General features: G+C 41.4%; 1 protein-coding gene across 1 annotated transcript in view; it reads right to left on the bottom strand.

Moving 5' to 3' along the window:
• The window catches only part of HS3ST4 (heparan sulfate (glucosamine) 3-O-sulfotransferase 4), a 459,643-nt gene extending 457,032 nt beyond the window's left edge, over nucleotides 1-2,611 (bottom strand). Inside the window, exons 1-2 of the mRNA XM_011954627.1 lie at nucleotides 2,528-2,611; nucleotides 505-662 (exon numbers count right to left, since the gene is read on the bottom strand). Of these exons, the coding sequence (XP_011810017.1) occupies nucleotides 505-662; nucleotides 2,528-2,611 (242 nt within the window). The remainder of the gene's footprint in view (nucleotides 1-504; nucleotides 663-2,527) is intronic.
• Nucleotides 2,612-15,280: the final 12,669 nt, after the last annotated feature.

Here is a 15,280-nt window from a genome sequence, read left to right as displayed (position 1 = left end):
CGCGCCTGCGAAGGGGGGCGCAGGAGCGGAGGCGTGCGCTAGGGCTGGGGCACCCGGGAGAGCGGAGATCGTGCCCCCCAGCCCCCCAGCATACACTCACTTGGGGTGTTCCCCACCCCACCTCGCGTACTCCCCTCCCTTGGGAGCTCGGGACGCCGTGTTCTCCATTCCTTTGCCCCAGTACTTTTAGAGAGGTAGAGCCCAAAGCCAGCCGCCGGTGCCGCGCACCGGGAGCTGGAAGACAGCGGGTGACGAAGCTCTCGCTTCCGCTTTCCCCCTGGGACTCCAACTCAGCCCATCTCCGACCCTCCCTTCCCTCGCCCGGGATATCCTCCTGCCTTTGGCCCAGGAGTGAATCCTTCTCTACAACCGCTTTCCCATCCCAACTTCCATCTTTCCAGCCACCCCCCCACCCCCATCTTCTCTTGAAGCTCCTGATGGGTGGAGCTTTGACACAAGCCCCCAGGTTTCCCAGCCCCAGAGCTTTTCCCTCTGTCCCATTACCAGGTGAAAACACTTTCTGCTCCAAGAGATGAGGCTATCCCCTCCTCGACACGCTTAATCACAGGTGCACACACCTGCGCCTCTTCGGGGGCATTGCCACTAACGGAGTTCATGGTTTCCTGGACTGAAATAGTGTGGGACCATTGTCGCTCTGAACACTTAATAAGCAGAGACAAGCTGGGTTGCAGGGTGTCTGTGCATCGCCTCGCTGAAATTTTTTAAGTGTATTTGCTTTGCAGAGAGATCTCCACCCCTCACCTCCGTCTCCTGGGGGAAAAATGGTAAAACATCAGAAGGCCTTGGAAGATTCACAAATAGGCTTTGCTTCCTGTTGCATCTTGCTCAGGGAAGTGAGGGAAATGGGAGAAAGAGACAAAGTGATCAACTGAGGCACTCCAGCAAACTCTGCTTTCCGCAACAGGGGCTGGCTCTGCACAGAGCTCCGCCAGGTGCCTCCTGGGGGTGGCTCTAGTGAGTCCCATTTGCCCCCCAGCCACAGCTGGGTGCCTGACGGGGCTGCTTTCCCCTTGTTGGCTGCTGTGACTGGCATCTCTGGTTTTGTTTGATCACGTAATAGGAAAACCAGTTGAAAGACAATGTATATAATGTCTAAATATTAACGAGATACCTAGTGCCAAAGAGGAAAAAAAAATATTAATCAAATAAGATGAAGAACACGGACTTTTCCCTGAGTGAACAAAAGCTCACTGCTGCTCTCAGCTGGACACGAGTTTCCTTCACTGCAGCTTTAGTTCAGATAAAGATTATTCCTTTATAATATATATTTTATGGTACACTGGAGACCTCTGAAATGCAGAGTCTGGTGTCCTGTAAATCATTCTGTGTAACTAGGGATGCTTTTTCAAACAGCACACAGCTGCGTTACTGTAATGTCAATGGGAAGGGGCCAACTGGAACGGAGAGAAACACAAGCACTGCCCAGCCCTTGTTGTGCTCAGAGATGTGCTCCAAGGTGGTCGTCCAGGAAGCCTGGGTTGCAACAGATATTGCCATGTCAGCGACCAGTCTCCCTTTCAAGGCCCAGGCACTAGGATGTCCGGCATATGGCCCAGGTCCTCCTTGCAGTTCCTGCCTAATACCCAAACTTTTCTCTCTCCCCTCTCAGCAATCCCAACCAATCAGCTCCATGCCCAGTTTTACTAAAGATGGCTCTCAAATTTGGAAAGGTTTTGGAAAAGCGGTATCAAAACCAACAGTGGCAAATGGAGATCTGAATGTGGCCAGCACAGTGATATTAAAAAATGTAAAGAGGCTGCAATAGTTTAAATCGGGGGTTTTCCCAAAAGAGGGGGGGAAAAAAAAAACCTTGGAGAGGATGTTACTGTTGAAAAATCAGCAGATCCAGGACTTTGAGCCCCTCCCTCAGAGAGGCTGTTACCGCTTTAGATAGAGCAAATATGCTGACGTTTTCACAGTGTCATACAAGTTGCCCCACACACATTTATGTCACTTGCCTTGACACTGCTAGTAAGGACATTTCTCAGTATTCCTTTTGCCTCCAATCCGCAAATAGTCACTTTTTCAACTCTTGAAAGAATAGAGCCCCTTTGGTAAGATGTCAGGCCCACTAGTGATAGAGAGGAGGTGGGCTTTTTTGGAGAGGAACTTTGTAAATTTCACACTTAAGCAGTTGCCTATTTTTTTATCTACTTTTGAGCCAGGCTTTTTCTAGGAGCAAGTCCTTGAGAAACCTACAATGAAAAGTGGCAGCTACCTACACAGGGCGAACTCTGACGTCAGCCAGCCATTCCTAATGGATCTGAAGACTCGATGGAAGATAGTTTTCTGTTTCCCCTGCCAACACCCACACAATTCCTCTAACTGGTCACCTGGCCTCACTCTGCCTCATTTCTATTCATCCTAGACAACAATAGCAGATCAATGTTTCTGAGGCAATGTTTTTTAGCTCTACCAATGTCCCCTCTGACTCAAAAAACCATTATCTCACTACCTAACTAATAAACTCCCACCTCTTTACCTTGGTACTCAAGGTTCCCCCTACCTTTGGTGTATCTCGCAATCCTGCCAAACCAAACGGTGCATGCTGTCCGAACACAAACACTGCATTCTTCTCTTCTGTCTCCATAGCATCATATGATAATGTTCGAGCAAAGCTGTCATTTGCTAGCTAAGTGGCTTTTGGATAGGTCATTTTACCTCCCTCAGCCTAGGTTTCTGCATATATAAATAATGGATAAGACTCACCTCAAATTGTTTTTATAAAGAATTAAATTGAATTAGCTAGAATATGCAAAAATCCCTGGCTCCCTGCCCAACATGGGGAGGCTATCAATAATTATTCAAATCTAAATATTGGCCCATGCCATGCTCTGCTTCCTTTTCCTATTAAAACTTTATTCTTGAAAAATATGTGTGTACTCTTTCTTCAAAACTATCCCAGTGTATCAGCTAAAGTTCACTGTCCTAAGATGTTCTGTTTGTAGCATTTGTAATGTCAAGTCTAATGCCTTCTGGAGGATTGGTAAAGTTTTAGGTTTTTTTGATTGCTTCTTTTCTATAAAATAAAATCACTGGAAGGATTCATAGTAACTCAAATAACTAAAGGGAATTTTAAAAAATCAACAAACAGCAAAAACTGTCTTTGGAAAGGACAGTACAGTGTGTGGTGGTCATTACTGACATTCGTCCAATATTGTCCAGTCTCCTTGTGGACATCTGGTAGGGATATACTTCCCTGGCCCCTTAAAGTCAGGTGTGACTGTGTGCTGCTTTGGCTACTGAAACATGAACGGAAGTGAAGTTTGTCCCTTCCAGGCAGAAGCCTTGAGAGGCAGAAGGAGATTTGCCAGGGTCTGTTTTCCCTCCCTAGCAATTGCAGAAGAAACGGGTTGAATACAGGGTCTTAGCTTCTGTATTAGGCCTTTTTCTTACCGCTATAAATAAATACCTGAGTCTGGGTAATTTGTAAAGAAAAGAGGTTTACTTGGCTCACGGTTCTGCAGGCTGCACAGGAAGCATTATGTTGCCATTTGCTTGGCTTCTGGGAGGCCTCAGGAACTTACAATCATGGTGGAAGGTGAAAGGGCAACAGTCACATCTCATGGCCAGAGCAAGAGAGCAAGGCAGGAGGTGATATGCACCTCAGAGAATTCACTCACTGTCATTAGAATATTACCAAGGGGGTGGTGCTAAACCATTCATGAGAAATCTGCCCCCATGATCCATTTACCTCCAACCAGGCCCCACCTCCAACACTGGGGATTACAATTCAACATGAGATTTGGGCAGAGACACACATCCAAACTATTTCAACACCCATCTACTCAATCCCGCACATTGATTAAGGATAATACAGATCCAGCCCCTCGTGACAGGTACATGATCAAGAAATAGATCTGTGTTGTTTTCAGCTCCTGAGACTTACGGCTTGGTTATTACCACAGCACAACCTAGACTACCTGACTGATTAAAGCACACATGCTATTAATTTTCCGTGCCGTTGACCAACATGGCTTCATTCCTCCAATATTAGAAATCCCCTTCACAAAAGTAGATAAATGAAAGATTAAAAGCCCCATCAGTTACAAAAGAAAAGTCTCCCAGAAATATAGGCAGAACTCTTGTCTCATGTATAGCAACCATATCTCCTCAGTTCATCTTTCACCTGTTGATTAAAAAGTATATCTGTAAGCTGGACATAGTGGCTGATGCTTGCAATCCCAGCACCTAAAGAAGCCTAGGTAAGAAGATCACTTGAGCCCAGTAGTTCAAGAGCAGCCTGAGCAACCTAGTGAAACCCGGTCTCTACAAAATAACAAACAAACAAATAAAAGTATCTCTACAGAAATCTGGAGGTAAGCCTCCCGACAAAGCCAACATGGTGATAAAGGACAACATTGTATACTTGTAAAAAGATTTAAAACAGAATAATAGTGGCCATGAACATATAAGACCTTACATTGAAAAGACCTTGCGCTTACATAGGAAATAGAAATTGCTTAGAGCTGAAAGCACAACAGGACAAAATCTGGTGGATAGAATTGAGCAACACTCATAAGAAAGATCATAGATTCAAATATACTTCCCCCCAAAACAAAATTTTAAAACAAATGTTCAACTCAAGAAGTTAGAAAAAGAGCAAGAGTCAGGAAGTAAGGAAAATAAAGATAAGAGCCAAGTGTATGTTTATATTTATTTGCTGTTTATTTCTTGTTATGGACTGAATTGTGCCCCCTTCTCCCTGTCTCTGAATTCAAAATGCTGAAGCCCTAACCTCCAATGTGACCGTATCGGAAGACAGAGTCTTTAGGAGGTGATTAAGGTTAAATGAGGTCATACATGTAGAATCCTAATTAGATAGGACTGTAGCTGAAGAAGAAATGATCTCTATTCCACTCCCTCTCTTTCTCCCTCTCCATGTGAAGACACAGTAAGAAGGTCGCCATCTGCAAGACAAAAAGAGAGCCTGTGCCAGAACTGGACCATGCTGGACACCTGATCTTGGACTTCCGGTTTACAGAACTATGAGAAAATAAATTTCCTAGGCCGGGCACGGTGGCTCACGCCTGTACTCCTGGCACTTTGGAAGGCCAAGGTGGGCAGATTACGAGGTCAGGAGATCAAGAACATCCTGGCTAACACAGTGAAACCCTGTCTCTATTGAAAATACAAAAACTTAACCGGGCGTGGTGGCACGCGCCTGAAGTCCCAGCTACTCTGGAGGCTGAGGCAGCAGCAGCAGAATCGCTTGAACCTGAGTGGTGGAGGTTGCAGTGAGCCAAGATAGTGCCACTGCACTCCAGCCTGGGGGACAGAGCAAGATTCCATGTCAAAAAAAAAAAAAAAAAGAAGAAGAAGAAAGAAAGAGAGAGAAAGAAAAAAAGACGTACAGGTTTGTTACACATGTATACATGTGCCATGTTGGTGTGCTGCACTCATTAACTCGTCATTTTCTTTCTTAACTCCAGTTCCAGGTTTGTGCAGGATTTATGTCAATGAAATTATAGAAGGTCCAATATGAGAAAATATTTGAATTAATGGAGATTGGTCCCCTGTGTTTCTAGATGGAAAAATTCCAACATTATGGGTTTATTATGACATTGGAGTTTCAAACCATTGGGAAATAACTAGTGCTAGGAAAAAAAAGAAATAGTTAGGTAGCTTGGTAACACTATACACAAACATGAATTTCAGATGGTTTAAACATTTATGTGTAGACAATAAACAAAAATGTCCCAGAAGAAAGTATAGATGAATATTTACATAGTTTGAGGGATGCCTTTTTCCACCAAAGGTAAAATATACAAAAAACATCATTGAGACATTGACTACATAATAATGAAAAACATATGTCATCAGAAACACTACAACCAGTTAATTGGTAAAGGCAAATCGGTAATTCAATAATTGGAAGATATATGGTAGAAAGAAAACCGGATACCTCTAATAATAAGAGACTTTTTTGAATCAATAAGATAGCAAGCAAGCAGTAGAAAACTTATAAAAATATGATAAACATGCAAATAAACATAAAACATGAAAGGTAAATGTCATCTCAAGCTGCTGTAACAAAATATAATAGATTAGATGGCATTTCTAAACAAAGGAAATTTCCCTTCGCTTCCCTTCCCTTCCCTTCCCTTCCCTTCCCCTCCCTTCCCTTCCCTTTTCTCCCCTCCCCTCCCTTCCCTTCCCTTCTCTCTCTCTCTCTTTCTTTCTTTCTTTCTCTGTCTCTCTTTTTCATTTACATTAAGTATATCTCCTAATGCTATCCCTTCCCACTCCCCCAACCCCATGACAGACCCTGGTGTGTGATGTTCCCCACCCTGTGTCAAAGTGCTCTCATTGTTCAATTCCCGCCTATGAGTGAGAACATGTGGTATTTGGTTTTCTGTCCTTGTGATAGTTTGCTCAGAATGATGATTTCCAGTTTCATCCAAGTCCCTACCAAGGGCATGAACTCATCTTTTTTTATGGCTGCATAGTATTCCATGGTGCATATGTGCCACATATTCTTAATCCAGTCTATCATTGATGTACATTTGGGTTGGTTCCAAGTCTTTGCTATTGTGAATAGTGCCACAATAAACATATGTATGCATGTGTCTTTATAGCAGCATTTATAATCCTTTGGGTATATACCCAGTAATGGGATGGCTGGGTCAAATGGTATTTCTAGTTCTAGATCCTTGAGGAATCGCCACACTGTCTTCCACAATGGTTGAACTAGTTTACAGTCCCACCAACAGTGTAAAGGAAGCACATTGTTAAAGCACCTAACCTAGAGTACAGGCATGAGAGAACTCTTCACAGAGGAAGGGACATGTATGTCCATATGCAGTATAAAGAAAAAATGGGATTAAGCCAGATAAAGCAAGAAGATTATTTTAGTATGTGCAACATCCACCCATTTCACTCATTATACATACACATAGCAACTTAAATTGAAGGCAACTTCCCTAAGAGAAAACAAGTATTTGCCAAAAACTACAGCAAACATTATGACAAAACATGATGAAATATTAAAACCAAACCATTTAATGGAAGGAACAATGCAAGTGTGCCTTCCAATGTAGCTTCTATTCATCAGTCTACTGGCATCTGCAGTTAATGCAATAAGATAAGAAAACATAATAAGGACATGACAGTTGGGAAGAAATAAACAAATTATTATTTGCCAACTATATGTTTATTGGCCAAAGAAAATCTACTAACAAAAAAGCTTGGCAAAGCTGGTGAATAAAATTCAGAATACAGGTCAGGTGCAGAGGCTCACACCTGTAATCCCAGCACTTTGGGAGGCTGAAGCAGGAGGATCACTTGAGGCCAGGAGTTCGAGAGCAGCCTGGGCAACATTGCAAGACCCCATCTCTACGAAAACAAATTAAAAACAAAAATTGAAAATTGAAAGAGTAACCGCATTTCTATATACAATCAGGATACAACTTGAAATATAACTGTAAAAGAATATCTTATTCAGAACTACAATCAATTCCAAGAAGTACTTAGAAATAAACTTAATAAATGGCAAGCAAGCTAATACTTATTTAACAACAGAAATTTATTGTCACACAGTTCTGGAAGCTAGATGTCTGAAATCAAGGTGTCAATGTGTTATGTTGCCTCTGAGACTCTGGGGAAAATCCTTCTTTGCCTCTTCCTAGCTTCTGGTGGTGGCCAATACTTGGTGTTCTTGCAGCTCTGTCACTCCGGTTTCTGTGTCCGTCATCACAGGGCATTTTTCCTGTGGGTTTCTACTTTTTTTTCTTTCTTTCTTACTTTCTTTTTTTTTTTTTGAGACTGAGTCTCGCTCTGTCGCCTAGGCTGGAGTGCAGTGGCGCTGTCTAGGCTCACTGCAACCTCCACCTCCCAGGTTCATGCAATTCTCCTGCCTCAGCTTCCCAAGTAGCTGGTATTACAGGCACCCACCTTGGTCTTCTTGTAAGGTCACCTGTTGTAGTGGGCGAGGTCATAACCTAACAACCTTATCCTAACTTGATTTCATCTCCAATGACCCTGTTTCTAAATAGGGTCCCACTCACAGGTATTGAAGGTCAGGCCTTCAACTTACCTTTTTGGAGGACACGATTCAACCCAGAACACATATAAAAACATACAAATATGTAAATAAATAAAACCTACACATTCATATTGATGAATTAAATATTCAGATTGTAAAAATACAATTCTAACTATTAATCAATCAGTTCCAAATAATTTCAAACAAAACCCCAACAGAGTTGGGTGTAGTTTTGGATTGTGTATAATTTGATACATTGATTCTAAATTTCACATGGAAGTGTGGAAGCAAAGTAATACTAACTGCTCTTCGAGAAAAGTCAGAGAAACGACTCTCCCTTTAAGAAGGAAATGGGGTTTTAATTAACATTAAAGCAAACATTCCAATAAATTTCTTAGCCCAAAAAGTATGTTGTTTATGCAGGTGCAATGATGTAAATCTGTGTTCTGATAAAGCCGAATTTACAATCTCATGGAATAATCAAGGAGTTTGGGGCCGCTGAGATTAAAATGAAGCTACCGTATAAATGTGTTCTAAGGAGGAATAAATATAACTACATACTCTAATGTCTATTATCAGTGAGAAAAAATGAACTATTTAATAAGGCATTAGGCAAATCATAAGCAAGAAGAGAAAACCAGTTTCCCCCTGCCACCATAAAGAAAAGAAAATCTGGACAGATTAAATACCTAAGTATGAAAAGAAAAGCTTATGGTTGGGTGTGGTGGCTCACACCTGTAATTCCAGCACTTTGGGAGGCCAAAACAAGAGAATTGTTTAGGCCCAGGAGCTCAAGATCAGCCTGGGCAACATAGGGGTACCCTGTCTCTACAAAAAATAAATGGGCATGGTGGCTTGGGTCTGCAGTCCTAGCCACTTAGGAGGTTGAGGCTGCAGTGAGCCATTAATTGCAGTCCAGCCTGAGCAACAGGACAAGACCCTGTCTGAAAAGAAAAGAAAAAAAAGCTTTTTCAGTTTTGTAAGAAAACATAGGATATTATCCCTGTAACATTCAGGAAGGAGTGTCATAAACAGAGAACAAAAAGCATATGTCATAGAGGAAAAGACTAACAAAGACTGAATTTGCCTATGTTTTAAATTTAATTAAAGGACGCCATTAAAAGAATGAAAGAAAAAATAACCCGGGAGAATGCCTTAATATTCAGAATATATACAAAAGGGGCTGGGCATGGTGGTTCACGCCTGTAATTCCAGCACTTTGGGAGGCCAAGGTTGGCAGATCACTTGAGGTCAGGAGTTCAAGACCAGCCTGGCTAACATGGTGAAACCCCTTCTCTACTAAAAAAAAAAAAAAATACAAAAATTAGCCGGGTGTGGTGGCGGGCATCTATAGTCCCAGCTACTTGTGAGGCTGAGGCAGGAGAACCACTTGAACCCAGGAGGCAGAGTTTGCGGTAAGCCGAGATAGCACCACTGCACTCCAGCCTGAGGGACAAAGCAAGGCTCTGTCTCAAAAAACAAACAAACAAAAAAACAAGCAAAACAACATATACAAAAAAACTCCAAAGAGTAACCTGAAAATCACTAAAACAATGAAAAGGATATAAATAGGTAGTTCACCAAGCAGAAAATCTGAATGGCAAATAATCATAAGAGATTATATTCAACCTCGCTATGAATCAGAATAGTGAAAATTAAAACACAGGTGATATTCCATGTCATGCTCATTAGATTGGCAAAAAGTAATGTATTTTAGCTTCAAATCTTAGCAAGAATGTAGGGGAAAATGACATCACGTATTTCTGAAGGGAATGTAAATTGGCACAACTCCTCTGGAGAAGAAATACCTGTAACAGATTCAGGTCAAAGTAAACATGGGTCATTGTATGAGCAAATAACACTTCCTGGTGTCTTCACTATAAAACACTCACTTCTAAACACAAGATATATGTAGAGTGTTGTTTTGCATAGTATAAAGGGAAATAATTGTTCCATCAGTAAGGAAATGGATTACTGCAATTTATTCATACATTGGAATATGATTCTGCAGTTAAAGAGAACAAACTAGTTCTAGTTCTACACATTTTTTTTTTTTTTTTTTTTTTTTTGTCACCCAGGCTGGAGTGTAGTGGCGCGATCTCGGCTCACTGCAAGCTCTGCCTCCCAGGTTCGTGCCATGTTCTGGCCTCAGCCTCCTGAGTACCTGGGACTACAGGCGCCCGCCACCACATTGGGCTAATTTTTTTTTTTTTTTCAGTAGAGATGGGGTTTCACCGTGTTAGCCAGGATGATCTCGATCTCCTGACCTTGTGATCCACCTGTCTCAGCCTCCCAAAGTGCTGGGATTACAGGCATGAGCCACTGCACCCGGCCTACATATCTTAACATGGACACAGCTCAGAAAGCTGATCGATTAAAAAGAGGTGATCACAGAAGGATACATGCAGCATGATGCCATTTGAGTAAATTTTAAAAATGCATAAAATTATAATAGTTTGTTAATATCCTACGCATACACATATATATTCTCAGAATATTTCATATTAATTTCAGGGCATTCATACCTAGGATGAAAGATAATGGACTGGAAAAATGAAGCTGGATGTGTAACTGCAATATTTTACTCCTTAAAAGCAAAGACTTCTTTATGAGCTGAATTGTATCTCCCCAAAATTCGTATGTTGAAGTTGTAACCCCAGTATCTCAGAATGTGACCATATTTGGAGACAGGGCCTTTGGGTGATTAAGGTAAAATGAAGTCATACAGGTGGGCCCTAATCCAATGTGAATGATATCCTTGTAGATCAGGATGATAGCCATCATCTACATACCAAGAAGAGGGACCTCAGAAGAAACCAGCCCTGCCAATACCTTGACCTCAGACTTCTGGCCTCCAGCATTGTGAGAATATATGTTTCTGTGGTTTAAGCCACTTGGTCTGTGGGATTTTGTCAGGGATGCTTTAGTAAACCAATACAACATGTGAAGCAAATATGGTAAAATGTAACATCTGTATATTTTAGGTATTAGGACCACAAATATAGGTAACATCATATTTTTGTGTGTTTAAATATGCCTATGTTAGTTAAGAAAATGGCCAGGCATGGGGGCTCACACCTGTAATCCCAGCACTTTGGAAGGCTGAGGTAGGAGTATCACTTGAGGCCAGGAGTTCAAGACCAGCCCGGGCAACATAGTGAGACCCTGTCTCCACAGAAAAATGAAAGATAAAATAAATAAATAAATAACAAGTAGGTTCTCTAAAGACAATGGCTCAAATGCAATAAAAATGTATATTTGGTCACCTTATAGGCCAAGGTGGGTATGGCAGGTTTGTCAGAGGCCTTTGAACCAGAGCAACTCTATCTGGAATAGGGGCTGGGTAAAATGAGGCTAAGACCTACTGGGCTACATTCCCAGGAGGTTAGGCAGTCTAAGTCACAGGATGAGATAGGAGATCGGCACAAGATACAGGTCATGAAGACCTTGCTGATTAGATGTCTTACGGTAAAAAGTCCGCCAAAACCAAGATAGCGACGAAAGTAACCTGTAGTCATCCTCACTGCTCATTATATGCTAATGTAATGCATTAGCATGCTAAGAGACACTCCCACCAGCGCCATGACACTTTATAAATACCATGGCAATGTCAGGAGGTTACCCTATATGGTATAAAAAGGGGAGGGACACTCAGTTTTGGGAATTGCCCACCCCTTTCCTGGAAAACTCATGAATAATCCACATCTTGTTTAGCATATAATCAAGAAATAACTACAAAAATGGTCAACCAGCAGCCTCCGACTATTGGAGTAACTATTCTTTTGTTTCTTTACTTCTCTAATAAACTTGCTTACACTTTACAGATTCACCTCAAATTCTTTCTTGCAGGAGATCCAAGAATCCTCTCTTGGGGTCTGGATCAAGACCCCTTTCTGATAACAGTTTGGCAGACGGCTGTCCTTCAGAGAATGTGTCAGATGCCCAGAACCTTGTCTCTTTGGGCTCTGGCACTCCTGAGGGCATTACACCTGTAATCATTGCCTGAAACCAAACTGCACAAGGAGAAAAAGGATACAGATAGAAGACACAGCTGCTTTTCAAAAGTTCCAGCCTGGAAAAGGTGCACACCGTTTTCACTCCCATACCATTAAGGAGCCAACGGGAAGTTAGTCCCACACCACACCTCACTGCAAACAGCTGGACCACTGAGCTTAGCTGTGTGCCCAGGACTGGGAGGAAAATGTGGATTTGGACAAACAGCTAGTAGTCTGCCTCCTGGAGTCATAACTAAGACTTTCAGATAATTAAATTTAAACATCATAAATAAAAGAACATTAACTCCTCTTATATTAGTCAGCATTCTCCAGAAGAAAAACAGAACCAATAGGACATATGTAAAGTAATTTATTATGAGGAAGTGGCTCATAGGATTATAAAGGCTGACAAGCCCCCAAGATCTGTGGTTCACAAGGAGGCTGATGGTGTAGATCCAGTTCAAGTTCAAAGTTCTAGGAATGACGACAGCTAATTTTTCGGTTCCAATCTGAAGACAGGGAAAATGAAAATTCCTCCTTACTCAAGGGAGGGTGAGCCTTTTTATTCTATTCAGGCCTCCAACAGATTGGATCAAATCTCTATCTCAGTCCACCAACTCAACTATTAATCAACCCAGAAACACCCTCTCAGACACACCCAGAATGTTTGTCCAAATGTGTGGGCATCTCGTAAACAGTCAACTTGACACATAAAATTACTCACTGGGCCAGGCTCAGTGGCTTACGCCTGTAATCCTAGCACTTTGGGAGGCCGAAGTGGAAGGATCACTTGAGTCCAGGAGTTCAAGACCAACCGGGACAACACAGCAAGACCTCATCTCTACAAAAGATACAGAAGTTAGGTGGATGTGGTGGTGTGTACCTGCAGTCCCAGCTACTCAGGAGGCTGAGGTGGGAGGATTACCTGAGCTTGAGGAGGTTGAGGCTGCAGTGAGGCGCGATCATACTACTGTACTCCAGCCTAGATGACAGAATGAGACCTGTCTCTAAAAAAAAAAAAAATTGCCCATCACACCTTCCGCATAAAATAAATTATCCAGTTTTTACTCTCAACTCCTTGCAACATTTCCTGCACCTAATCTTTGGTGTTCACCTTTAAATTCTAGATGTATTGTTTCTAAGTCAATATTTTAACATGATACATCTTCTTTATTAGAAACAGTTCTTCTATATGTGCATGTGTTTTCAGCCTATATTTATATAATCACTTATTCACTTTTTTTTTTCTTCTCAGACAGAGTCTCACTCTATCGCTCAGGCTGGAGTGCAGTGGCATCATCTTGGCTCACTGCAACCTCTGTCTCCCAGGTCCAAGCGATTCTTGTGTCTCAGGCTCCAAAGTAGCTGGGATTACAGGTGCGTGCCACGACACCTGGCTAATATTTGTATTTTTAGTAGAGATGGAGTTTCACCACGTTGGCCAGGCTGGTCTCGAATTCCTGACCTCAAGTGATCTGCCTGCCTCAGCCTCCCAAAGTACTGATATTACGAGCGTGAGCCACTGCACGCAACCATAATCATTTATTCTTAATGCATACCATGTGAAACTCCTTCAATTGTTTTACCTTTTTACAGTCCCTTGAGGCATTCTGATTTGGCTCCGTTTTCTGGAATATATCTTTCCACATGGTTAGGGCTTCTAACTGGGGCCAGAACTTGGCAGGGCCCCCAATTAAACAGTGTTCTTTTACATAAAAGACAACAGTCAGTTGTATTTCTGGACACAAAGGACTCTCCAACCATGATTAGATCAAAACAAACAAGAAACCAAAAACATTTTTCGCAAGGGAATAAAAATGCACAGAAATGCAATTCTGCCTGTCAGTAAATAACACAATTATAAGCTATCTTCCTTTCTTTCTTATTTTCTGCTTTTGTAATTACAAAATAAAATATGAATACATACTAGTAAGTCAAACAAAAAATAAATCCAAGAATACAGATGAAATTGGAAGCTCCTCTCTTAAGAACTATTGAGCTTACAAACTCTTGCAGATACAATGAAAGCTACTCTTCAAAGTAAAAGGGCATCAAGTTGGCCACTGACCCTATGGTGCTGTTCACCCTGGTCTTCCTGCAATGGCTCAGTTTGTAGTGTAAATGCCACGCTTACCCTTAGTGTTCAGATATCTTACAAGTATTGTTGACAGAAGTGAAATAGCAGCAAGGATATTGGCCAAGTTACTGGGAAAGGGAGCAGGAATAAAAAGGAAACAAATGAGAGATGTATAGAAATGAAAGGGGAGAGAATGAGGAATGTGGCACATGTATCCTGTGCAAAGTATAGGAGAGTATGGAAGATTTGGAAGTAAGAATGAATTGCGTAAGACCAGAAGAGTGTTGTGGCAATGAAATCTGCCATATTCATCAAGAACTGGGAAAAAATAAAAATAAAAATTAGCTAAGTGAAGGGGCGAAAAAAAAAACTCACCTTGAGTCTATGGCAATAGGATCAACATCAAAGTCAGATGCCCATCCGTTCACCTAGTGTTAACTCAGAGATTTTAAAAATCAGGGGGTTGTAAAAGGTGGCCTCTGACTCCTCTGTCTCACAGACGATTCCCACCTGGGTTTCGGACGTATGTGAATCCACACACTATCAATGTGAATGGCAAACTAGCACATCTAGACTTCAAACTGCTGAAGAATAATGAATGTATGGCACTAGCAAAGATTATGCAGGAAGAGACAAATACCTGCCTTAACTGATTTCCAAGGAAGACAAAATTTATCTATTTGAAGAAAATAAATCTGCTAGAAAATATATGTGTAAGAAGGCAAAGAATATGCCTGCTTTTCAAGCTTCAAAGGAATTGATTCACATTCCTGTTAGGCAGAAATGCAACGGGGACCACAAGTTTAAATTTATCTTAGTTACTTTGGACTTAATAACATATGGGACTTACAAACATCCATTCAGAACTAAATCTATCCCAAAGTATAAACTTGCCTTAAGTTACCATAGTTATCAGTTTGATAGGCACTACCTTTTTTTTTTCTGTTATAAATACAAATCAGGTTATATAATAAATAATATTATTTACGAAATTCTTTTTGTTCCAAATATTTAGGAGACTTTTCCTATTAGTACACACGGATCTACCCTACTCCTTTTAATGACTACAGAGTATCACAGAGGCTGCATCTGTAATAAGATATTAAATAATTCCTCGACTGATAGACATATAGGTTATTTTCAATTTCAGAGTGCATGTGTGAGTATACATATATATACGTGTATACATGTATATACACATGT

Source organism: Colobus angolensis, unplaced genomic scaffold (genome assembly GCF_000951035.1).
Source record: "Colobus angolensis palliatus isolate OR3802 unplaced genomic scaffold, Cang.pa_1.0 Scaffold387, whole genome shotgun sequence".
NCBI classification, from domain to species: Eukaryota; Metazoa; Chordata; class Mammalia; order Primates; family Cercopithecidae; genus Colobus; species Colobus angolensis.
This window is presented reverse-complemented; position numbering and strand designations above follow the sequence as displayed.